This window comes from Netta rufina, assembly GCF_964035555.1.
Source record: "Netta rufina genome assembly, chromosome: 6".
In the NCBI taxonomy this organism is placed as follows: domain Eukaryota; kingdom Metazoa; phylum Chordata; class Aves; order Anseriformes; family Anatidae; genus Netta; species Netta rufina.
Genome location: NC_140129.1, coordinates 37,978,673 through 38,003,610, shown reverse-complemented (window position 1 = coordinate 38,003,610; position 24,938 = coordinate 37,978,673). Strand labels below are relative to the sequence as shown.

At 41.3% G+C, this 24,938-nt stretch overlaps 1 protein-coding gene across 10 annotated transcripts in view; it reads right to left on the bottom strand.

Annotated features, from left to right (window-relative positions):
* MBD5 (methyl-CpG binding domain protein 5) overlaps nt 1–24,938 on the bottom strand; it is a 129,107-nt gene that overhangs the window by 27,413 nt on the left and 76,756 nt on the right. For 6 of the 10 annotated variants that reach the window (XM_084289458.1, XM_084289465.1, XM_084289467.1 and 3 more), the window contains 4 exons: nt 15,357–16,035; nt 11,079–11,181; nt 10,101–10,281; nt 4,722–6,860 (listed from right to left, as the gene is read on the bottom strand). In XM_084289458.1, the coding sequence (XP_084145584.1) occupies nt 4,722–6,860; nt 10,101–10,281; nt 11,079–11,181; nt 15,357–15,469 (2,536 nt within the window). In that variant the 5' untranslated portion in view covers nt 15,470–16,035. Of the gene's footprint in view, nt 1–4,721; nt 6,861–10,100; nt 10,282–11,078; nt 11,182–15,356; nt 16,036–24,938 lie in introns of those variants that run through there. The other 4 variants (XM_084289461.1, XM_084289462.1, XM_084289464.1 and 1 more) reach the window with 4 other exon arrangements.

Sequence of the window (24,938 nt, the reverse complement as noted above, 5' to 3'; positions counted from 1 at the left end):
AGGACAAATGCTTTAGTTAGGCTAAAGCAATTAGTTCCTCAGGAGCCTTAGCTTGGCACTAGAGGCAAAAAGGAAGAGAAAACAGCCCATTACAAACAGCAGAGAACTGGGACATGTCCTCAAGACCGTCCCCCATGCTGGTGAAGAAGAAAAAGGCAAAGGCCGGTCTGATTTGAAGGTATTTTCCCTCTGAATGGCGATCTGATTATCAACAAGATCATTGCTGGTTCTGCCAGGGGAAGACAACCCCTGATGGCTCCACTTGGCAGAACTCCAGCCAACTCTAAGTTTGGCAGAAAAAACCCTTACATGAGTCCTTCAGGCTGCAGCAGGATGAAATCCTGATCCGTGAGGCTGGTTGTAAGAGCGCTCCTCCTTTGAAATCCCCACTATTTCTGTAGCTTTGATGAGCAGCGGCCACTCAGCACGCTGCCACGTCCCAGCTCCGGCTTTCTCAAGCTGTGCACGGAGCCAGGAGCACCCCGAGTTCCCCCAAGCACGTCTGGGTTTTGTGCTCCCAAGCCCAGCTTCTTTCCTTCTGTTTTGCAGCGTCACCGAGCTGACCGCCTGCATTAAGGCTATTAAATCAAAGGCTCCTCAAACCCTTCTTGAGTCACCGCTTTCCAAGGCAACATTCCCAATTACATTACACCCTACTTGACTGTACTAAAACAAGGAGAGAAGCTCCGAGGCGATCTGCATTGCTCTTGTGTGCTCCTCCGATTTAATTACATCCCAGAACTTTTTCTATTCTGTGAAACTCAGCAGTAAAAATTTATTATTCCGAATCTAAGGAAGGGATATTGCTTCAATACTTTTTTTCCTCCAAATCTGTCCTCTATTTGTCACTATTAAACTTGCAGATTTATAGTTCCTCATGTTTCTGATGATCTGATATTGGAGATCTTTTATTGTCTCCATTCCTATTAGCCACAGTTACTGTGTTAGCTCCGTATTGGCTTCCTTGACTTCCCTCATCAGCAATACTGTGACTCCTAAATACTTTTTCACTTGTTTACCTCTATCCCCTCCTTCACACATTTTGCATTGCCAGCAGGATTTGCAGTGCTGAATGCTCACCACTTACACCCAGCAGACTTCTGAACTAGCTTCACATCTGAACAGCAGGACAGAAAACGAAGCAGCCTCTGCAATGAGCTGGGTGGCACAGAGACGCGGCCCCTTTTTAGCAAAAAGCACCCACAAACACAAAGCCTCCATCTGGGAGGCAAAGGGGTGTAATGAATAAATCTTAAGGCCGCCAAATTAGCAAATTGGATGTGCCTTCGGTTTGTGTCAGAAGTCTGAGGACTCGATTCGTAACGAGAAATTCAATGTCAGAGTTTGACAGAAATACAAGCACTACTCATCAGAAAAAAGGAGTCTGGAACCCAGTCTCCTGGCAGAAAAATGGCCTTTTTCCAAAATGAATAGCTGTAAATAACCCACACAGACTTGATGCTAGCTCCTCCTATAGGACTGCTGCTATAAAATAGTGTTTGCAACCCAAATACTACAGGAGGATAGTAAAAGGCAGGTGTTGTTCATAAAAATTAATTAAGCATAATAGGTTTTCGAGGGCTCGAAATGGGAAGAGTAAAAAAGCTCTCTACTGCATAAACAAAAATTTTAATTTTTACATTTATTCATTTTTAATTCCATCACACTCGCACTGAAAATCACCTGGAAACTAACGATATTGTCTGGAAAGAGGAGAACAAGAGCCAGAATGAAACCCGGTCCATGCGGTTAACGTGTAACTGAGAGCTCAGGCCACACGCAGCCCTCTCCTTGTGGTGATTCGCAGCCTTTTCTCTCCGGATCTATTCTCTGATCGGTAGCTATTCTCAACACTGGCACACAAACAAAACAGATTTAGCAATTAAAATACACAGAAACAAAGCAAAAATAAAAAGCCGCGAACTCCAATATGAACACGAGTTTCCTGAGGGCAGCTTATTCACTACACTCTGTACACAGGGCTCCTTCTGCGTGTTTGACACAGCAAAACTCAGACACCAGAATTGCCAACCCCGTGCAGAACAATTCCTAACACACCTCTCGGCGTTTTGCTCGCATCCTACATCACTGAGCGCAAGACTAGCAACAAACTTTTATTTTTAAAGGTTAGTAGTGAAGCAAAACTCTCAGCATTTCACACGTGGGTCAAGGCAAGGATGCTGCCATGCTGCTGCAGACACAGCAAAATATCCGATCTGGGTTTTTCCAGGCAGTGGGTTAGGCTCAGATGTGATGCCCCAGCCACATGCCTCCGCGATGGCTCAGGAGGAGGCTGGAGGAAGGTTTATGCCCCGTGCTAGGGCCTCGTCTCTGGGAATCACACAGGCACCGGCTTCTGAAATTTCATCTTGAAAGGAAAATGGGTCTGTAGGCTTCTAGCCATCGTGGGCATTCAGAAAGAAATACCTGGAGAAATGCAGGCTGTGGGTATTTCACAAGCATCAAAACTGACGGCACAAACCCCATCAGCAGCCTACCCGGAATTACCATTTTTCATTTGGATAAGAAAACAAAAGGGTGAGTTTGAGCCCCTACAATGGCACCGCTGTAATTCCAACAGTTCTCTCTAGGGCACCAGAAACGCCGTCCTCGTCTGGTTTAACTGCAGTGGCTTGAAAGACGGTTTCAGGTGAATCAGAAGCCGGCAGAGAGCAGAGCAGGATCTCCCAGATGGGGTTATATATCCGAATTAGCTGCTTGTGTCGAAGCCTTACTTCACGGGGCCTGCCAATAGCCTCTAAGAGCAGCGTGCAGCTCGGGGCGCTTGCACATTGCACGGATTCGTTGTGCTGCTGCCGTCCCACAGGAGTCTGAGAGCTGATGCCATGACTGTCTCTTCCTCATACAAGGATTCCTCTTCTCAGGAAGGAATTTGGCTTGCCTGAAGACAAGGGCCATCATCCCAAAACATGGCTCTAACTGCATGAGGAGAGATGACGACGGCCGTGCCACCTCACGAGCACACCGAGGGGGGCACGGCTGCAGCACGGGGCTGTGGTCACAGCCATGGAGCAGGGACAAGAAGGTTCCACACCAGGATGAATTAAGCCCACTTTAATACCCTTTATGAAACATTTTACTGAAAACTTTTAGACAGCACAAAGCTTTTGTTGATCAGTTGCAGCCTGAATTTCCCGCGGGGAGCTCCAGCCTTGCCAACCCTTTCCCCACACGAGGCAAATGACTACAGCTCAGCTTCTTGATGGCAGCTGCTGGCACACGGGGCTCTCATCTCACATAACATTCAGTCTTTTCTGTCCTCTGCAGGGCAAAGCAGTCCCACGCTGCAATAGCTTCACAGCTTTCTTCAGCTGCCTGGACAGTCCAGGGGAACCCACGCCACTGATTCCCACTGGCCCCAAAAGAGGGGGAAACCCAAAGAGTTCTCACGAAGAGATTTTGTGGTATGCTTAGAGGGACAAGGAAGCAGGCTCCTAGGCAAAAGGAGACCTTTGTTCTGCTCACAGGAGAGTACAAGGTCTCAGAATAGAAAGAATATACAAGGCAAACTTCTTTGTCAGCATGACAAGGCAAAACAGCCGTGCCAGGATTAATAGCTGCTTGCTGGTGACACAAACCACTGAGACAGCTAAGGCAGAAATGCCTCATTGCCCCAGGAACGGAGAGAAACCCTTAGAAGTCATTAGCAAGTATCATCAGCAGGACTTTTAAAAGTATTTTTTAGCTATTTAAGTCAGTTTTGTGTTTCACAGAATAAGCAGCTCTCTTTGAGGAAGATCGGGAGCACGTATCAGGTGCTTTCTTGGCTGAAGGACACGGACAGCTTTCACGCTTATGGCCACTTTCACTCCACCTGATGTGATTTAGCTATGACTGTAGCAAACACAAACTTTGACAGAGAACCAAGCTGAAAAGCTGAGATACCAGAGATTTTCTTTCCCCCTTAAGAAATTAACACAGTATTACCTTTCGAAAACTCATACTTTGTTCAGCCAACAGTTGTAAAATGAAATAAACATTTTCAATCTGTCTCCCTTTTACCATGAAGCAGCCCAAAGCCAGCAGCAGGGCCATACCTGCTTCCCCTCAACGTCTTCACTGATGAACAAATCAGGAAACCTCGCTACTCTTCCAACCGAACACACAGTTTATTCAACCATTTAATAACCAGCACAGCAAAATTATCACGGTAAAGGCAAACACAGACTTTGCACTCCCACTCCCTGCCCCTCAAAAAGCTTATTTTGAAAACTTTTATATTCCTAGTATCTGCTTCAATCTTGGACAACAGCTAACTAGTTAACACAAGTAATAAAGAACACTGTATAACACGTGGACAAACTACCAGGTTAGCCACAGCCTTCTAGGGTTGAAGTAGCACGGCATGATGCAGAAACACAATTTATTTGGGCAAGAGACAACAACTGAGGTCTAGGTGTGTACAAAAGTGCTCGGATTTTATTTATGAACAGGGTGTAGAAGTTAAGAAAAGCGAGAGTTGTAACAGGAACGAGGCCAGGACGGTTTTGTTCAGAAAAAGGGCGATAAATTTTGGGCTACCGCTGTTTTTTCTTTGTTTTATTTTGGAGTGTGTGGATACTAGCAGGAAATAGGCATACTTTTCATACCGGTAAACTCAAATTTAGAAAGGAGGTAAGTAAAAGGAACCCATTTAAAAACAGTCACCATATATTTCCAAACAGTCAAACATAGGGGTATCCTTTTAAAAGGAGACATACCTGCTTCAGGACTTGTTTGATTACAGCTGCTAGCAATGCTGTTTGGTATCACTGGAGTGGAGGATGCCTGGATTCTTGACTGAGGTGGGTTCGGATGTAATGAATTTCCTAAAGCCATTCCTGACTGACTGAGCATCCCACAGTTCCCGCTAGCCTGCATCTGATTTATTAAACCTGCGAGATGGTTGGTTGTGCCTGGGCTAGTACCATGGACAAAGTTAGTGTTTGTGTTCTGGCAGTGCAGCCCTTCCCCTCGTAACGGTAAGCTCTGCGCCAGCGAGTTCTGAAGAGTGCCAGAATTCATACTGGTGTCTGCGAAATGCATCTGGTTACCAGAGCAAGGCAAGACAGTGTTTGAGCTCCCACAACTGGTGGTACTATTGCTGCTCATGTGGGAGCTTTGACAACTCATGGACTGAAGTAACTGGGACATAGAGCTGATGGGAAACGAGCTTTGACTTTGCTTTCTTATCAAATCAGATCCAGCTTTGGAAACTCCAGAGCTCTCCAACTGAGACTGTCTCAGCAAACTCAACACCGTGGTGGTTGGCTGCTTTCTTTTTCTCAGAGGATCTTTCTGCTGAGACATCAACTTATCTCTCAGCGCTGCTCGACCACTTTGCCCTTCAGTCGTTGGTAGAAGCACGTTGGCAGCAGGAGGGAACATGGTATTTAAAGTGCTATGTCCTTCGTTGTTGCCACCGCTGGCAACAGGTCCAGAATTGCTACTGCTGTTATTGTTGTTACCAGCAAGTTTATTTTGATTTGCTAGCTGTGCTTTGGCTGCTGCTGAGAGTAAACTACTTGCTGGAAAAGAGGCAGCATTGTGCTGGTTCAAGATCTGATTTAAAGGCATTCCCAGCAAACCAGGCTGACTCTTCAACGAACCACTTCCAGCCGATGCAGTAGAAAAAACTGCATTGTTTGGAGGATTTAACACATTACTCATTCCAGCAATTAATGGGTTAGGGATGTCCTTGTATTGATTAAGTCCATCGTGCTTGGTGGAAGGGCTAGATGGCATAGATGGTCTTGGTGACCCTATTGTTGACCTTGGGGACCGGGGAGGAACTTTCATACCAGTACAAGACGACTGCGGTCCTACTGGAGGCAGCAGGAAATTTCCATGATCTGATGACGTGGAAGAAGAACGTGATCTTTGGGGAGAAGCCTCGATCCTTCCGATCCCGGAGCCCATCATATGAACGGGGGACGTCACCGGCGAAGGAGACAGCGAGGTCGAAGCCGAGTGCTGAACTCTCTGAACATGACTTCCATGGTTCATGTGACCGGGTTTTACCGTTGGCAAAGGAAGGTTACTTGGCAAAGGGACGACAGCAGGAGGCATGCTTACATTCATCACGGGTACCTGAGAGTGGACATTTGAATGGAAAGTAGTTGGGTTAATGATAACAGGGTTCTGATTGACTGGTTTGCTAGGAATAGGGTCAAGAATGCCAAGTGGATCCTTTTCTGATGTTAATGGCTTTTTCTGAAGAGCACAAGAAGGCGGTGGAGGAGGTGGGGGCGGACCTTGGGGCGGTTTATGGTGGAACATTGCTCGTGGTATTTCCATACCAGTTGAAAAATTACACATGGTTTTTTTCATTACGGGGCTTTTTGTGGTCAAGGTTGGGGAAAGAGGTATATTAGTCCTTCCAGCCATTGCACAGGATGACTGTATGGGAGAACCATGTAGCATTACTGATGGTGGAGACAGAGGTGTCCTGTTCATGTGAATAGGACTTGAGTTGGGTGCTCCATGAAAGCTGGGATTGTTCCTCGTGAAAACATCAGGGCTTCCAAGTGGGTCAGTCCTAGGAGAGATGGAGCCATCTCCATATATCTGCGATCCTGATGAAGCTGGACTGGGCATCCCACCATGACTGCCACGATATGGAGACTTCTGTCCAAGTTCATTACTACCCAATCTCTGCCTAGGATAGACAGAATGAAGTTCTTGTTGCTGGCTTCCAGCCATTTCTTGCACATAAAGCCTACCCATGGCATTAGATGCCCCAATCATCAACTTGAAAGGAGTCTTACATTCTGGCATCACAGAATTTGTAATTCCTTCATGTGATTTATTCCTCATTGATCTCGGAGTTGCTGCTCGAGTAGGAACTACCGGAGTTGCACCTGGTATTAGAAACACAACAATTACTATTTTGAAGGCTGGTATCACGCATTTCAGTGCACAACTACTGGGTGTGAGAACATTCACAAAAACCTTTTGGCTGAACATTTGCTTGAACAGAAATAACAGCTAAATCACCAACCAGTTGCTGGAGTGGTGCACGCTACCCTACTGCATACTGCAATTGCACAGACCACAACTCCATTTTCCATATAAAAGCCTGCAGAAATAGGGACCTCTTTAGATATTGTGCTTCGTAGCACCCTTGCTACCCACATAAATGTATTTCAGCACTATCTGTCCACAACATCAATTCCTGAAGTTATTTTATTTTTATTATTTCCTCCCCTTTTCTATCTCCCCTCTAAGCATCCATCATCTCCAGCGTCCTACACCTGACTCTCCAGCATCATCTCTTCAGCTTCAGCCCCAGCTAGAAGAGCTGGCAGAACTATCGCAGGGAAAAGGAGCCTCTGGCACCATCTATTGAGTACAGGAGGAACAAGGTCCAAGAAGGGTTCAGACTAATTTCCCCTTGTCCTACAGACAAAAAGTCCTGCCCCAAACGTTGCACCTGATGAGGATGCATGGGGAACTGTGCCATACAACTCTGGCCCGGATTTCTATTCAGCAGAGCACTTAATTGCACAGATCTAAGAGGACATGGCTGAGCTAGGCAGGGTGCAGCATCCCCGCTGCTCTGCATCACTCACTGGCCCTGCAGGCACCGAGTGTCAGTCTTCTGAGTTAATCTCTTCTTTGGAACTGCTTTGCTAAAAAGGTGAGCACGTTATATAATGTCCTGCAATATTTCACTGAATGAAGGCTTTTCCTGCAGCTTCTGCAGAAAAATTAGTTTGGTATCAAGATACTAAATTCAAGAATGGGCTTCACCTTTTATGCTTGTTTTCAGGATAAAGGCTTTGAGGATATTTATACGTGCACGTGTGAAACCTTATGCTATGGAAAAAATTACTGTGTTGGGACTAGACCTTCCAACACGCACCAGATCGCTTTCCTTTTCTACCCACTAATATCAGTTTTGTTTAAGAAATAAATATTTTTTCAATATTTTATTTTCGGAATACCCTCACAGGCAGCTCCAAGTCTGATGGACTTTCTGCCAGCTTTACTGCTCTGGGAATTTGTAATTCAGTTTGCAGCGTGAGCTCAGCAAAGGAAAATGAATACATTCTTGGCATGCAGCCTCTGAATATGCAAACTTAGACTTGAGTAGTGAGCTACATTTCATGTTCAAATGAATTCAGAGGTACCTTTAAATTCCCCTGCTCACAAGAACTCAGTTCCCTTCTTTCCTTCTCTCTGGTCGTAGGAGACGAATAGCACTGAGAGTCCTGCCTTCGTTCTATTTACTCAACCAGCTACATCATGACAGAAACAAACACATTCCTTTTCTCAAAATATAACTGAAGTCTCATTCTGGGGAGAAATCTCAAGACTGAACTACAAAACATAATATGCACAGGAATCCTCACATTTAGTGCTTGACCTAAGCACATGGACAAACTTTGGTGTGCACAACTGAAACAACATTTTGTTTACCAAGGCAATGTATTGGGAAATTTTGTTCTTCACTTGATGGACAAAATTCTGATCAATAGAGAAAATGTAATGAGTACATTCATATCTTAAATATTTATCCGTTTCCCCTTCTTAATTTTGTCCTTTATTTTTTTTAAAAAGAAACGTAATTTAAGTAGAGCTAATAAAGAATAATAAAAAAATAACCAGAAAAATGCGTAGTAATTTGGGAAATTGTACTATTCAGTCTTAAAACAAATGTACATTGCAAAAAAAAATAAATTTAAAGCTTTAAGATCATATAAGGCAATCTCAAAGTGCAATAGTACCTCAGTACTATGAACATCACTGGTATCTTAGTCCTGTCTACATAACTAAAATGATATATTTTTATATACTTAAAGTTTTCCACTTTTATTCAGGCCACAGAAGGTTTAGCAATTAGCCCACTATTATTATAGTGATACAGGGATACAAAGATCTCTCAAAACATCAAGGATCATTTCCCAGATGTTGTAGGCATCACAGTGTATAACCATAAACGTACAAAGCTCTATCTTCAAAGTAACTTCACTCCTCCATCCTAACTACTTGGATTTGTAAGACTGCTTCTGAACCTTTTCTTGTAATCCTCAGAAAGGACCTAATTTTCAGTTCACATTTCTCTGCAGCTCTGGTTTTGTAGCTGTTTCTTTCAGTGCTAACTTTGTCCTTTAGTTTAAGTTGCTTCCTGGTGGCCATTCTCTTGATGTCTTTACTGACAGCAACTGCATCTCCTTTCAGGCACCATTTTGGTGGGCTAAACAAGCTAAGCACTTTTAGATGACTTTCATAAAACAGGTTTTGCACTTGCTTAATAGAAGAGCCTCTGCTCTATTTCAGTTTGAGTGCCTCTAGCGAGAACAGCAGCACAGGAAGGCAGCAAGCATTCAAAGACATTTGTACTTCTCCGTCTCAGAATCACATTGATCTGCACCACACTGCCATCTGGTACTGCTCACAGGCATCTTTGATCAGTTAGTATATCTAGGTCTTCTTGCTCAATAATTTACAGCTAATAGCTTTTTTCACTAGTCCCCAGGTGAATAACCTTACAATTAACAGGATTTGTTGCTATACCTTTTCTTTCACTCCAGGTGTCAATGATCCCCCAGTTTTTCAACGTGTCTGGATCTTCCCTTGTTTTGATAGCACCTATCGGTTTCATCCATCAACAAATTACTTCATTTTTTGTTGATATGGATAATTAAAATGCTAAGCCAGGTTGGTCCTAACAAATAATCCTTGAGAAATTACAGTGGAGATCTTCTCTAGCTGTATATTCTGCCTTGCAATACAATTTCCCATTTAGCTAAGTCCTTAGCCACATTCTAATCCCTTTATAATCACTTTATTCAGCTTCTCTAATTTCCCATGTGACAGAATATCAGACATATTACTACAGTTCCAAAAGATGAGGGCTAATGTATTTTCTTTGTCTAGAACAATCTGATATCTTTTCCAAGAAAATCATGCTCTTCGTCTGGGATGACCTGCTTTTTAGACTCACTTTCTACCTACCTACATCCTTCTAATTACTACCTCCATTTTCAACTTGAATGTTTACTACTGCAATTACAGAAGAACTTCGGGGGTGTTCTTGTATAGTAATTATAAATCCTAAATGTGTTAAATAACTAATCCTGCAGGATTTTACTCACTTGTTCCACCACCAGGACTGGTTAGAACTAGTGAAGGATGTGGTGCTTCCATGCTTTTATGAAGTGTAGCCACAGCAATAATTTTCCTTTTATGTATGCATAGTTTGGTGACATCTTCGTCCGCTTTAACATCTTCAGCAGTTCTCTGCTTCACAGCAGCTCCAGGATCAAAATTAAAGACCTAAGAATAAAAATTCCAACATTTAAAATAACGATTAAAGCCAGAAGGCTCCCCAAATATATCTAAACCAAAAATTTTTGTACATAAAATTAAATTTGCCTCCGTTCCTTAGAGCAGCTAGATTGGTCCTACAATGTCCAGGAGATACGTTTATAGCATCTTTTGAAATAAACAAAGAGCAAATATATTTCTAATAAGCACACAGAGCCACAGAAGTTGTCATTTAGCAACTGAGAATTTTAACACCCCCCAGTGTAAAGGGGAGGAAGGGAAAAAGGACTATGGGTGGTTGAGATGGCTTTGTGTTTAGAAAGACAAGAAGAGTTAAAATTTGCATGCAGATGATAAAATTGTGTTTTTCAGGGTGTTATAGTGATTCAACACTTCTTGGAAATATTATGAAAACTACATTTAAAAATACCTGTTATAACTACATATATTTATGTTTACTCTAAAATACATAGGATCAACCTAACCCTAGCAGCTAGTTAGGAGTCTTCCACAAACCAAGTCCTGCTGAGGCTATCACGTATGAACCTCACACACCAACACCTGATGGCAGGTTGCCATTTTAATAGGAAAATGCTCAACCACCATAAAGACCGAGTCGGATCTTTTCCATGTGGGGAGAAGACAGAAAGGAGATTTATTTAATGGTTTGCATTCTATGGTCAATCTCTGGGTATACACCACTTCTATTTTATATAGACAATGAGAACAGAAATTAAGTCATTAGCTGACAGAGCAGAAATCCATAATCCAAACAGCACAGAAATCCAGAATTATGATTTCTTTACCTTGGGAAGAACAAGAGGACATTCTAGGCCACACTTGCATGTTCCATCAGTCAGCAAGTAAGTCTTCACCTGCTCCAAGCAGGATAATAAAGACCCACTGGGACTGTAAAGAAACAAAAATGAAAAATTCAGGCTATTTGATAGGTCAGGACTTCTACCAACCATCCTAACAGCTCACACAGACAGGTCTGACATAAGGCACCTAAGATTCCATATTTAGTTTCAAAGTACTTCCTGCTTTTAGTCGAGAACTGAGATGATATGCATCAAAACCAGTAAAAAAAAATTAAAAAAAGATTTTAAGGGAAGATTTTACTACAGAAAAACAAATGTGGCAAGTGCAAAGGAAGTAACTGAGATTACTGATATTTAGTATTCACATTACAGTCCTGTTAGAAAGCTTTAACTACTGCCTAACAACACTGAGATGATTTTTCTTCAGCTTCTCTCCCATAAAGTGCTACCCACAGGCAGGCTGCAGTCCCCACGGACCTCCTCCCTTTCCATCCCATCCCTGCAGTCCCGTGGAGGCATGACAGTCACCTGTGGTCTCTAGGACCAGGGCCTAATTTAACAAGAAAACATCACAAACGTGTTTCAAGAAGTGGGAGATGACCCACGGAGAAAAGGGGGAACACTAACACCGCTGTTGTGGTCTGTTAGGTGCATGAACAATTTAGTTTGTTCAGCTAAAATTTCAACCCTCTCAGTCAAAGTGAGCGTCCCACCAAGAAGCCAGTGCAGAGAGGCTCTGATAAACTGCCCTCGGATTTCTCTAACTCCCACCAGAAAATCATTATCTCCATACCCAAAAATAGGCCACTGGAAACTCTGCTACGGCAAAATCACTAATTCATAAGGTGAAAGAAGTTCTCATGTCACGAGCCTCTGACTTCCACGCGGCTCTTTATGACACAGCCACCTCAGCTGTTTGTCAGGGAAAGAACACAGCGATTTGTGAGGACTGGCTCCAACGCTGCTCCTTAACGGCAGCTGTGAAAAGCCCTTATTTTAACCAAAACAACTCGAGTGGAATGGGTTGGGACGTGGAAACAGCCAGGAGTCAGAATTCCAAGCGCTGACGAACTTTTGTACTTCAAACCTCATGTATAAACACCTCATGGTGCAGCAGAAGGAAAGCAACATCTGCAAGTGTGGAGTTATGGTAGCAGTTTCAGTGAGCAATTCATTTGCCAGCCCTGCCCTGAAATGGTCATTTTAGAATCGCTTAGGTCGGATACGCGTAACAGGGACATCCTGAAGATAAAAGCAACCTAAAAATAATGCTGGAGGTGTGGAGAAAAGCGACTTATAGATGCTTCCCACAGGAGAACACAGGCTGGTGTTTGCTTTGTTCCACCCCATCCACGTGCAACATCACTAAAGGACAGTTCTGTGATGCTTAAAAATTTGAATGGCACCTCCGGGAATACGCTCTGGAGTTAGGATGCCGCTTTATTGATTAAAAAAAGAGAAGAAAACAAGTCCCACTTCGCAGCAAGAACTAAGATCTTGTGAAATTTTGCTCATCAGTACTCCCCTGGCCTGGACCAGAGGAGTTTTCCTGCCGTCCTCAGAGGGGGATCACACTGCAGCTCAGCTCAGTGCCGCACACAAAGTGTAAGGAGAGCATCGCCTTCAGGAGGAAACGCCACCGCGCAGCCACCGGTGCAGCAGCTGAGCTAATCCAGGTGCTAAGGCCACTGGTTATTTCCCAGTAATGCTATACCATTACAATTCATTCTTTTTATGTTTCTAGAAGAAAACAGCTTTTAATAATGTTCCTTCGTGCACGGTTCTCTCAGTTTATTCCATCGATGAGTCCTCACAAACAGTAACCCGAGGAAGAGGTCCAGGTGCTCACAGCAGCACTGTTTTACTAAGAAATCACTCAGCCCCGTGCTTTCACCAGGTAATAAAAAACTAATTAATGGATTTTATTCAGAGCACCTGTTGACAGTTGATGGAACAGCATGTGTACTTTACAAGGAAGCACAGATAGAACAAGTCCTTATTCAGCTGGAATCATCTATTCCAGTTAAATCTTAATGCATACGCTAATTTTCCCTTGGATAGCTTTTGGGTCAGTATCGTTTGGCCTCTCGTTCTCCCAGTAAATGCTGTGAGTATTTTCAGGGTGGGTGATCCTTCAGAAGGGCTGGGCAGCTCTAGAGCAGCTAATCCAGAGAGGCTGGGGAAGCTCAGCCCTTGAAGATGCAGGTGGCCAAACCAACAGCTGGCCTGCCTGACTGTGCCTCACCCAGTACATCCAGCAGGAGGCTGGGTTAGACGACTTCATCCTCTAATGAACTCATCCTCATCCTCTTCCTGACACTTCCTACTCCACATCTTTCATCAAATAAGAAAACGGATGACATCAAGTGCATCATCTAGGCTTCCCTTAAGCAGAATGGCTTACCGAAGGCCACCAGCAAACTAACCACTGGATTGAGGGGAGAAAACAAAACAGCATGGACAGAACTTACAGAGAGGGCAGAACTAATACCTGCTTCCCCAGGCTGAAAAAGAAAACTGGTAAATTTGATTAACAGAGTCGACTAGAAAAAAAAAAAAAAGCAGTGTTTTGCATAAAGCAATTCAGGGCAGAAATATTATTAATAAAGTCCTCCTGAACAAAGAGAACATACATTAAAAAAAAAGACTGAAGATAAATAATTGTCAGATACCAAAATTTAGTAGTTTATGAACGTGTAAGACATGCTCTCGAAGAAGCAGCACAATCTTCGTGGCCTGCTTCTCACAGCTGCACAAAATAAAATTCAAAAACAGGTAGGATCATTAGGGAGGTATACAAAAACACCAAGGAATTTTATGTCCTGATGCCTGCATATAGGGATGACAGAGGGAAAACAAACCAAACCAAAACCAAACACAAAGCAAACAACTGCTTTTTTTCTCATTGATTTTTAACTAAGGCAGAGGCCTGGTAAATTATAGCTATAATGAGAAATACAAGGGGAAGGCAATTTATCTTTGACATGCGTATCGCTGACATGGACTTTGTTTGATTCTGCTAATTGCGAATATAAACAAGAAATCCTGGAATGCATTTCATCTTTTATGGTGGTTTAGTGTAAAACTGGAGTACGCTGTGACTCATTAAAGAATTTTGTATTGTTAATATATATAAAGTTGTATAGAAGTGGTTATTTTAATCACAGAATAGTGGAATAAGCTTAAGCAAGTAACAGATAGTCATTTAGATTCACGTGATGTAAACCTGCTGTACCTACATTTTGTTCAAGCTAACTTTGGTCTTTTTCCAGTAACACTGAATTTGTAGCATGTTTATCTGAACACACTCATTTAATAGTAATTTCAATACATTTTTTGTGACTGCTCCAGGATGAAGCAAAAAAAATTAACAATAATCCAGGAAGCTAAAAGAATAAATAAAATACCTAAAACTTTGGTTTTAGGCTTGCATTCCTGTTTTTTCTACACCAGAAATGGGAGGGATCTACAGAAGTCAGTCAGTCGGTTCTGTGATGAACACAGAACATTCACAGGGTATATAATGAGTGATGTTTGCTACAGCTACTCAGTAGTTATCTCACTGAACTTCCTTTCAAAAGACCAGAAGAGTAAACCAGAAAAGTATAATGGAGATCTGGAACATAAACCCAAAAGAGACCATGGAGAAGAGTTACTGAATGTCAGGATGAAGTTGCCTGCTGCTGCATGAACTGAGCTGAAGGCTTGCTGCTGACAGGAGAATGTCCCACTCTGTCTTACCTGCCATGAATTATTTGCATGCCTGGTCGCTGCTTTGAACTTGACCAGCAAAGGCTCCTATAAAAAGCCAATGCTGGTGCAAGGAAAAGGCAATGAGAGAGATTTCTCATCATCTTAGGTGTGACATAACAAATCCTCTGGCTAGTTTCATTGTAAAAGGTTTGAATAATAAAGGCATTAAGTAAGGTTAAATCTGCTACTGCTCAGCTTTAAAATCCACATGACAATAATAAGTAATAAAGAACTATTCATGCCTAGAGCAAAATGTATAGGAAGGATATCAAATTTTCAAGACCAAGAAATATTAGATTTGTAATGACAGAGTGTGTGTTATGGGCATGCAAATGGCACAGCTCAGGTGGACTCCACTAACATCATCAGAAAGATGATAGTCTAGCTCTTCCAAAAGAAGAAACCCTTGAAATCTTTGAGTACAGAAGAGTAGCCAAGTCACTGATTTACCACATGCTGTGGCAAAACTGCAATGAAAACGACGACAGTCATCTCTTTAGATAACCTTACCTGATATAGAGCACTCCACTTTGGTCCACCCGTCGCTGCCAACCAACGGGAACTTGCACTGCTGGTGGCCCTCCGTCCGTGTCCCCTCCGTCACACTCCTTTCCACCATTCATTTTTCTGTTTCTGTTTATGAGTCTTCAAAGATATCAACAGTAAGATGATATCCTTTTACTACATGTCATCATGGCCTCCCAAAGAAGGCCATTCAGTACACCTTTCCCCAAATTGTACAAAGTGCATTGGGAGGCTCCAGCTCAGTTTGAAACCAGGTCCTTAAAAGTGGCCATTTTTGTTAATGAGTCAGTTTCCCATTATAATCCACATTAAATATGCAACGTTTAACTCCTTATATATTCATAAGGATGAACTATATAGATAAAAATTAGTGCTTCCAACTTGGGAAAATCATAATTCACCAATCCTTTGTTACCTGTCAGAAAGGAGAATGGGGAAAAGGAGAATTTCTAGTTCAACAGCATGGCTCCAAGCTTGATGACTAAGATAACTTGTATTTTGTGAAAGCTCGTCTCATTTTTTATAAATATGAGTCAGATCTAATACCTCCAGGTATTATACCCTTTATATGCCACATTCTTTTTGTTTTCTTTTTATCTTCCGTTCATTATCCAAGCTCTCTTCTTGAGTTTCTTTCATGACTCCCTGGCTCCAATAAAGCAGCCTGAAAAATACAGATATAGAAAACACATGAGCCATTTGCACAAGTCTTTCAGCCCAGCTCAGTAACTCGTGAAGATGTATACAGCTGCATCCATTTAAAGAGCTTAGAATCAAAATTTTAAATGTCAATGAAACCATCAAAATAAGGCACACAGTAAAGATACAATCCTGCTCGCAGACTCTATTTATATGGGAATGCAACTCAACTACATCTTAAATGCCAAGACAGCGCAACTGTTATTAAATAGTTAATGCACAGTTTGAATGAATTAAGGGATATATCTCTTAACTGAGTAGTTTCACATATGCTTCTATTCAAAATCATCAACAGATGACTAGCTCGATTAATGCCCTTTGAAAATTGTTTATAAAACCGAATGCATTTAATGTGAAGGAAGCTGCATTAAGGTTGATAATATCAATAAAAATGGAAAAAAATGTTACATTTAGTCTAGATGAAAATAATAATTTCTTTAAAAATGTGTATAAGATGGAGAAGTCGGTATCTAGGGATTTGTTAACTTAAATTTAGTATCAGAATCTTCAGGTTTTTCGGCACTGCTCTCAGCATACCTATGAAAATATTTGAGTACCATATGTAATAATTTCCCCCCGTATTATTCTGCTTTATGAGCAACTCTTCATTAAGGTGGTTCAGGATTGCACAACCTATGTTATCCCACCAAACAGTTTTTCAAATAGACCAGATGTGACTTAACTCTCCAGATTGGAAGTTTTATTAAGGCAGGCAGACACAGAATTTGCAATTTAAATAGTAAATGTCATAAAAAGCATGTCTACAGCTCAAAAAATAAAATGGCATTGATGACTACTGTAGTAACGACGTTAATGAGTTTTATTTGGAATTGTACATCAATTCTCCCCTCTTCCCACTACTAATGTTATGCTTACATGTAAAAACATAGTAAATGTTACTATAGACCCGATGGATTTTAATAAGCAAAGTTTTCTGAGATAGAAGTGGAGCATTAAGACTGAGGATCCCACAGCATTTCTGCAACAACAGTACCAACAACGTGCTACGTCAGCGTGTAACAGCAGCTCCTCCCTTCCAGACCACTAGAGGAAGGCCCCAGAGACATAAATATGGTCCTTGAAAACGTTCTCCTAAGTACACTTAACACAGGACGCGCACTTTAGATGTGCTATGTATAAATGCAACTTTCAGAAGGCGACATTAAAAAAAAAAAAAAGACATTTTCAAAACTGGTGTGGAGTAGGAAGGAGCCCGCTCCCATATCCCCTTGGCTAAGGTGCTGAGATCTGAAGACAGAACCACGACAGATGCCCAAAGGATTCAGGATGTTCTGCCCCCAGCAATCCCTGCAGCTCTTCCACCCAACACCGCAGCGGAGCTCCCCACGGACGGGGCACAGGTGAGCAGGTACAAGGTCGGGAAGGACGGAGCCAAGGGCGCACACAGCACCGTGCTCTCTCACAGGAGAACAACACATCCTTTAACCTTCAGACCTGGTCAACAGAAATGGGATTAGGGAAGCCCCTGGCAAGAGGTCGAGCTTCTTGAGTCCCATCAGGTTTTCAGTTTGGAAGTTTTGCTTTGCCTACCTGATTGGTTTTGTCCTGATTAAGGAAGTAACAGATGATGCTTCACCACGAACAAGGCAGAAGTTATGTTTAAGTTTCAGCACTATTGCTGAACGGTGCATTGGCATCTATTACAGGTCCTGTATAAGGCTAAAATAGGTAAATAACCTCCCTGTGTTTTTATTCAGGATTAATTTTCAATAATGCGGTAAAATCTGAATCAGAAAATACCTACGTAAAATACTGGAAGCACTGCGGAGCGGGTTGCTAATCTCTTAGCCCAGTCTTACCGTGGCTCACGTCGCTATTTAGGGCAATTACATCGGATCCATTACGAGAAAATAATAGCCATCAATCCCTTTTTTTGCACAAGCAGCAAAAGACACTTTGAAGTAACCTTATATTTCTCCTGGTTCCGCAACGCCCTGCACCAGCTAACATCCCATTCTATCACCCCCGTAATGCTTATCATCATCTAATCAGATAAACCCTTTTTCTTTACCGCATGCAGCTTGAAATCGTACCAAAAGAATCCACATTACTGCCTCTTCTGTGGAAAATATTCGACTGTTTTGACTCAGTACAGTGGACGGGAATAAAATGGCTGCTTCAATCACACGCCTTCAGTCAAAGTCTGGTGTTTGTGTGGCTTTTTCCTGAGACTGAAAAACTGTGAACTATCGCAAGACCCGAGTGATGTACAACAAAAAAACGAAGCAGTTGTGCTCCGTGAGGACCCACCGGTGCGGCTGCGTGCGGTGAATGACAGAAAGGATGTCCAAGGCTCTCTGGAAGCTTCTCAGGAGCACACAGGTGATCGGTAAAGAGGCAGGTTTGATGCATTCGTATGAAAACACTTACAGAAGTGATGTTACTTTGCAGTTCTGCATGGATTTCCACAAACCACTGGCAATAAAATATCAAGTATTGTAACCACTGCGTATTGCTATTAGGTATAGACAGCAAAAATAAGGGATCACCACTGATGTCTTGGTAGAGAAATCCTTCACTAACCCTCGTATGGTACTTTATTCAGCTGCATATAATGAAAGAGAAGTTAAGCACAGCGCAGACTTCTGCCAAATGAGTTAATCCACCTCTCTCCACATCTGAGTTAACAGACACCCTTCACATCTTCCTGACAGCTGGTTATCAGCCAGAGGAAATGGACCTAAGGAAGATGGCAGTGAAAGAGGTGGAGAGTCACGCCAAATAGTCTGGGTCTGGCTCTTGTTCACCCTAGCGCTGGCTCGGGCTGGTGGTGTGACACGTTTCATACCATGAGGCAGCCCAGACAAGGAGCTGCAGTGTAAGAGGACAGCCACAGGGCAGTGGCACTGCTCAGCTGGGCTGGGCAAACCATCGCCACTGAAAACAGACGCTTTAATCCCAGTAGGGATCAGCACGGCTGGGGATGCTCTGACAAACAGAACATCCCTTTGACTACCCACACCTTTCCATTTCTTACCAGGCCGGTCTTCCAACCGAGCTGCAGAAAACCGGTCTCCTCCGAGGTACCATTTCCCTTCTCGCTGTCAGAGTGCTCCAGCCGAAGTACTTCGGATTGCTTTAGAAAGTATTTGGACTTTGGAGCAGATCCCAAGTATTTTGGACACTGGATTCTGGCCAAAGGGCTGATTTTCATCAACCCATGTAATAAATACCTCTTCTCTGTAATCTCGTAACAGCTCCAGACAACTCGTGTTATCTCACCACAAGGAGCACAACTTTCCACATCTAAATCAATTACTCCTTTTTTTTCTGTGCGCCAAGACATGCCTTTCAGATTTGTTTTGCAGTCCACTTTCATTACAATATGCTTCAAAATATTTCCTTGCAGAACTGTGTAAAACGACACCAAATTGTTTCCCCAGTCCAGCCCCCCAAGCCCCTTCCCCCATGAGAAATTTCCCCTTAATTTTCATACACAAAAAGTATGTTTTCGGTTTTTAATGCAACTGTCTCACTTTTTAGCACATTGAGCTTTAGGAAGCCTCTTTGCACCCTCAGCTGAAAATATTCAACAATTTTTTAGTCAAGTGGTGAAACAGAAAACTTGGTACAATGTGAAGGAAGCTTAAATTAGATACTAATAGCCTGGATTCAGATCTATCACATATGATATGAATACCAATATAACATTTCCTTTATTAATAAGTGGATGTAAAACCAGTAAATCAAACTCTGACAGTCTAATATTGCAAAAAATGCTCCATAACTTTTTTCTTAAATGACCCTTTAAGCAAGCTTAACAATTCCATGTATTACAGAGAAAGGCTATTTAGAGGTCCCTGATAAATGAATACCTCTGAGGTGCCCAAACCAAGTGCTTGCTCATGGGATGACGACAGGTTTTGGGTATAAAGTTTTGCAAACAACTAGAATATCCACAAAACATACTGCTTATAAACACGAACACCAAACATCTCATTTCCCAGGCTTTCCTTTCTAGCCTTCTGTAGAAAAACCTACAAAATACGTTCAGAACTGGAAATCCCTCACCTCACAGTCTTGGGGTTTTAGAACTACCAGGAATTTTTAGCTTCTTAAAAAGCATTGTTTTCAAACTATGCAGGGTTAAAATGAGGTTTTATTTAGTTATCGTTTGCTAATTACTGATCTGTTTAAGTCTATCAAAGGCATTAGGATTCTCGTGTGTCATTTAATTAGGTACAAATGTTTCATCACTTTTTGAGAATGTTTTTACATTTTGAAAAGAAGCTTTCTCTTGGCTAATTAGAATTTAATACTTTATGAAGCTCTATTTTTTTATGTGAGTGACTCAACAAACAAATGTACCTTATGTAGAAAGGAAAATTTCTTCCTTCAATCTTTTTTTGTATTGGTATCTGGGTCTATAACACTGCAGTATACGTGATATTTTCTGGCCTCTGACTTGAGCAAGGTACCTTCATCTTACTCACAGATGGAGTTCCACTGAAGCTACCAAAAAATCGTTTTGCACTGAATGACTTAATTGAAATGATGCATTTTAAATTGCCCTGGTGCTGAACCTGTTGCTACCATCCAACTACCTTTGGTAGAACAGTGTCTGAGCTTTAAGGACGGCTTCATCACGTCCTCCAACAAGGCTTAAGTAATCCTAGCTTATGCTAGTGCTGAGGCTGTACATTTTTTTAGGGTTACCCACTCTAGAACATGACACCTAGTTGGATGGATTCCCTCATAAATAGCAAATATCTTCCAAAGCCCAGACCACTGCACTTGCATCCCCAGTCAACGAGCTTTACCACACTTGCTGACCTGCACGTGGACGCGCAGAGCCCTGCTGGGTTTGCTTCCTTACACTGCCAGAGCCGATGATCAAAGCAGCCCCTTCAGGCCTACTACCTAGGGATCTACAGGAAAAAAAAACAATTTCCTGCTGTATCATGGACAAATGGGAAGGGTTCTCATGGAGAAAGTGTGACCTATGTTCATGGTTCTAGCTGATCATGAACGGCACACAACATGAGCCTTTTTCTTTGGAGTATTTGGGACCAGCATGCTGTTAACTCCCCAGAAGCTGTAGCCCTTGCACAGAGAGATATCCGTGCTGCCAGGGCTCAGAGTGCAGGTAAAAGGGTGAGTCCACTGAGCTGTAACATACCTCAGCTTCTGAGGGTTAGCTGTGCCATTAGAGTTGTCCAAGGCAACGGCTGAATTGGCTAGGAGCACAATTCTTTTAGCATCCATTATTTAGTGTGAGCGTAATAACAAAACCTGAAACTTTCTCAAGGTGTACCTGTTAAAAACACATCTGGGTGTAACTCCCGGAGCTGGGAGCTGAGGCTTTCACTTCCACTGGAAGCAGGAGAAAGCAGGTCCTGTCGAGGCGGGGTGACTTCCTCTGCCTTACACGTGTATCTAGCAGCTCAGAAAGCATTTCAACAAAAAAGCAAAACTGAGCTACAAGACAATCAAAGAAGATGGCTGGCAACAGAACGATTTTCTTTTCAAACCTCGGCTCTGCCTATTCAAGAAGAACTTAATAAATACAATGGGCACTTAATAGAGCCTAGACAAAGATACAGCAGTCATAATGCTTTCAGGCCTTCCACCACATTAATTTCTTTCTCTACAAGCAAAATAGGTCAGAACTGGGTGCACGTGAGATAGTCCTACTTCACTGTCAAAATAATGTAAGCATTCACATTTTTTTTATTTCTAAAATTAAAACTAATATTGGGTATGAACACAAGCAATACAAAATAGCCCAGTTATTCAGAAGAGGAGTATTATCACGTCACCACCACCAACAGAAACTTCTTAGGGAATATCACGAAGCAGAATATTACTAACCTATATGCTAATAGGAGAAAGGGAAGAAATATTATTACAGCAGTCCATTTTGCCACTCTACAGAGGAACTTGTATAATGAAAAACACCGTCCAGCTTCAGCAAGTATAAATCCAGAAAAAGTAAACCCAGATTCAATTTTTGGGGTGACATGATGGGACCAAAAGTCATTCATACATTTACTTCCCAGTGGTCGGTTTCAATGCGCAACCATACAGCTCCAGCTATCCCAATCAAACCAGTTACTTCTCTATATCCTGAAGCAAGGCAACAGGTAAAAGGGAGGACTTGCACGGCACGGTTCCTGACTGAGGATTTTAAAGGACTAAGCAATCTATCGTGTAAAGAGAAATCACACTATCAGAACTATTTTTCTGAACAGCTTTCCTTCAGCCCTTTTTCTTCTCTCTTCACACACACACTTAACGTATCGGTTTTGCAACCGTGAACACCATTTTTTGGGGTCCCCTTTTTGCTTTATTTGGAAAAGAATTTCTCTCTCCAAACCTATCTTGCCACAGAAAAGTCAGAGTGTACAATATTTTGATTTTGTCAATGCAATTCTTCTCCAGCTTTTAGTATTTTGGAATCTTTCATGCTTATAACGCAGACATTTTTCTACGCTGGCTGACATCCTGCTAGCTCCCTACAAACTATTAAGCTCTAGAAGAGTCTAGCATGGAAGGTGAGCAGCATAACAGGCCCCTAAACAAGAAAAAAGATGACTTCAAATGTGTCTACAAATGAGAATTCAGACCTTTCAAGACCAACTGCCACAACAAAATAGGATATTAAAATAGAAAAATGTGCTCTGTCACAGCGGGATCTCTCTCACTAACATGATGCACATTCATTAGAAAATTACTGCTGCAGACATTTTCATTTGCCATACAAAATAATATGGAATTTAAAACTAACAAACTCAAAGCTCTAATGACAGCACATTGATTATTATCAAATGATAGAGCTACAAATATTTTAACGTTTCTGGCCAAAGTTAAAATCACTTCAAAAGAAGATCTGAGAACATGAACAACAAACAACTTTGTTCTTTCCATCTCCTTGTTTTAGGATTCAAAATAATCTGAAGTTATTATATATATTTTTATAACAGTTTTTATAATGAAGATTACGTGAGTTTCAGGAACATCTGATACAGAACATTCTTAGGCTATTTAAAATAAAATCAGATAATAAAATAAGCAGGTAATAAATGTAAGTTCAGTTCTAGTTGATAGCTTTGCTATACGTTATTTATTTACTGCTTTCTAGGGAACTAGGCATCTATAAAAAAGTTAATTAAAAAAATATATTTAAAAATAAACATTTCAAATCCTGAACATGAAAATTCAATTTGATTTTTAGATTTGCCGTCAAAAAAAAAAAAAGGGAAAAAATACGACTGCTGAAAATATGGTGAAAGACTTTGAGCTGCTGGCACAATAATTATCCAGATTAGCCCCAATCTCCAGTGACTGTGCAATGTGACATCAAAAATACAGCGATAAATGGTAAAAATGAAAATTAGACTCCCATATCTTAAATGCAGCGGTTTCAATAAACTAGATAAACTTACTTTGTATTAGACACTTGAAGTTCAGGACACAGCAATATTTAAATCAGCTGAATAATTCAGACCAAGTTTCTTGCAAGAGAATGTCAGAACATAGTAGGATTGCAAATTAAACCTGTAAATTATGCTTTTGTTTCCAAGTAGTAAGTCAGATGACTGCACTATTTTTAGACACATGGAATTTTTCTCCAAATGCCATTTTTAAAATTGTTTACTGAAGTATGAATCTCTACTCAGCAATTTCCCTCATGAAAACACTCTTAAGATATTAAAAAAATATGATAGCATAAAAATCAGCTATTCTGACACCTTAATGCAAACTACAGCATTATCTGGCATAAACATAATAGCGCCTGAAAGCTTCGGCTGCCTCTCTGAAATCTGGTGTGCTACAAACCTGTACGATTTGATATATGAATCTCCTTCTAGCATTAGTGGATTATTACTCACTGTCTTGCAATGATATACTAATTGAATGTGTAAGTATTTGGAGAATTTGGCCCCACTGTTTTATTTATGAGATAGACAGTATTAAAAGACTTCCTCTGTTTTCTAAAAGAGCACTCAGAAGTTTAAGGATATTTACAGAAAAAAATAGTGGGTGATTTTAATCCTTTTAAATGCTTTCGCTCCATGAAAATTGTGACAAATATTTCTTTATTGATATACAAGAGGTGCATTAATTATAAGCTTAATAATTTTGAAGTGAATCTCTATGAAGATTTGTGTACATGACCTTTCCTTATATAGCTTCTTTTTCTACATACGCGAGTCTGAGTCAACGCTTTCACGACTGCACCACTCGATTTAAAAATACACTTTCTTACCCTAATATTAAAACCTTACATGTGGTTTGTTATCTAATAAATATGAATTAATACAAATTTGAAGTACTTTTTAATATACTAATATACAGAAAGATACAGGATTTTTTTTTTTTTAATAAAAGCAAGCCTGACCTTTTTCCTCATTAAGCATTAGATTTAAGGTGGATATGATCATCTTGTTCACTCCAAGCTGAAAAACAAAGAATCAGTTGAAGGTGCAGATAAGCTATATGGTCCTCCTGTGATGCTCAGAGTTCAGTGTTAAATGAGTCTTTGTCATTCCTTCAACTTTACAAACACCTAATTGGAGAGGTTTCTTTGAAATTCTGCAATGAAGACCTGATTGCACTTTGCATTTTGTGCACAGTTCCAGAAGACCCATCATAAGCATAGAAAAGATAAACTAATATTTAAGAAAACATTAATGTACAACTTATTTTTTTTTTCTTTCATAAAGCGTTTTATTAAAGTTCACTTTGTATTTCAGCAACAGTGTGCACATGCCATTAGTTTCCAATAACATTTTGTATTTTGTGACTCAAAAACCTCTTTCCTGTCTTGCTGTCCCGGGGAGAGATGGGAACACCCCATATCTGTGTCTATCCTCTCCAGGCTGCTCTATTAGGGATTCTGACTCA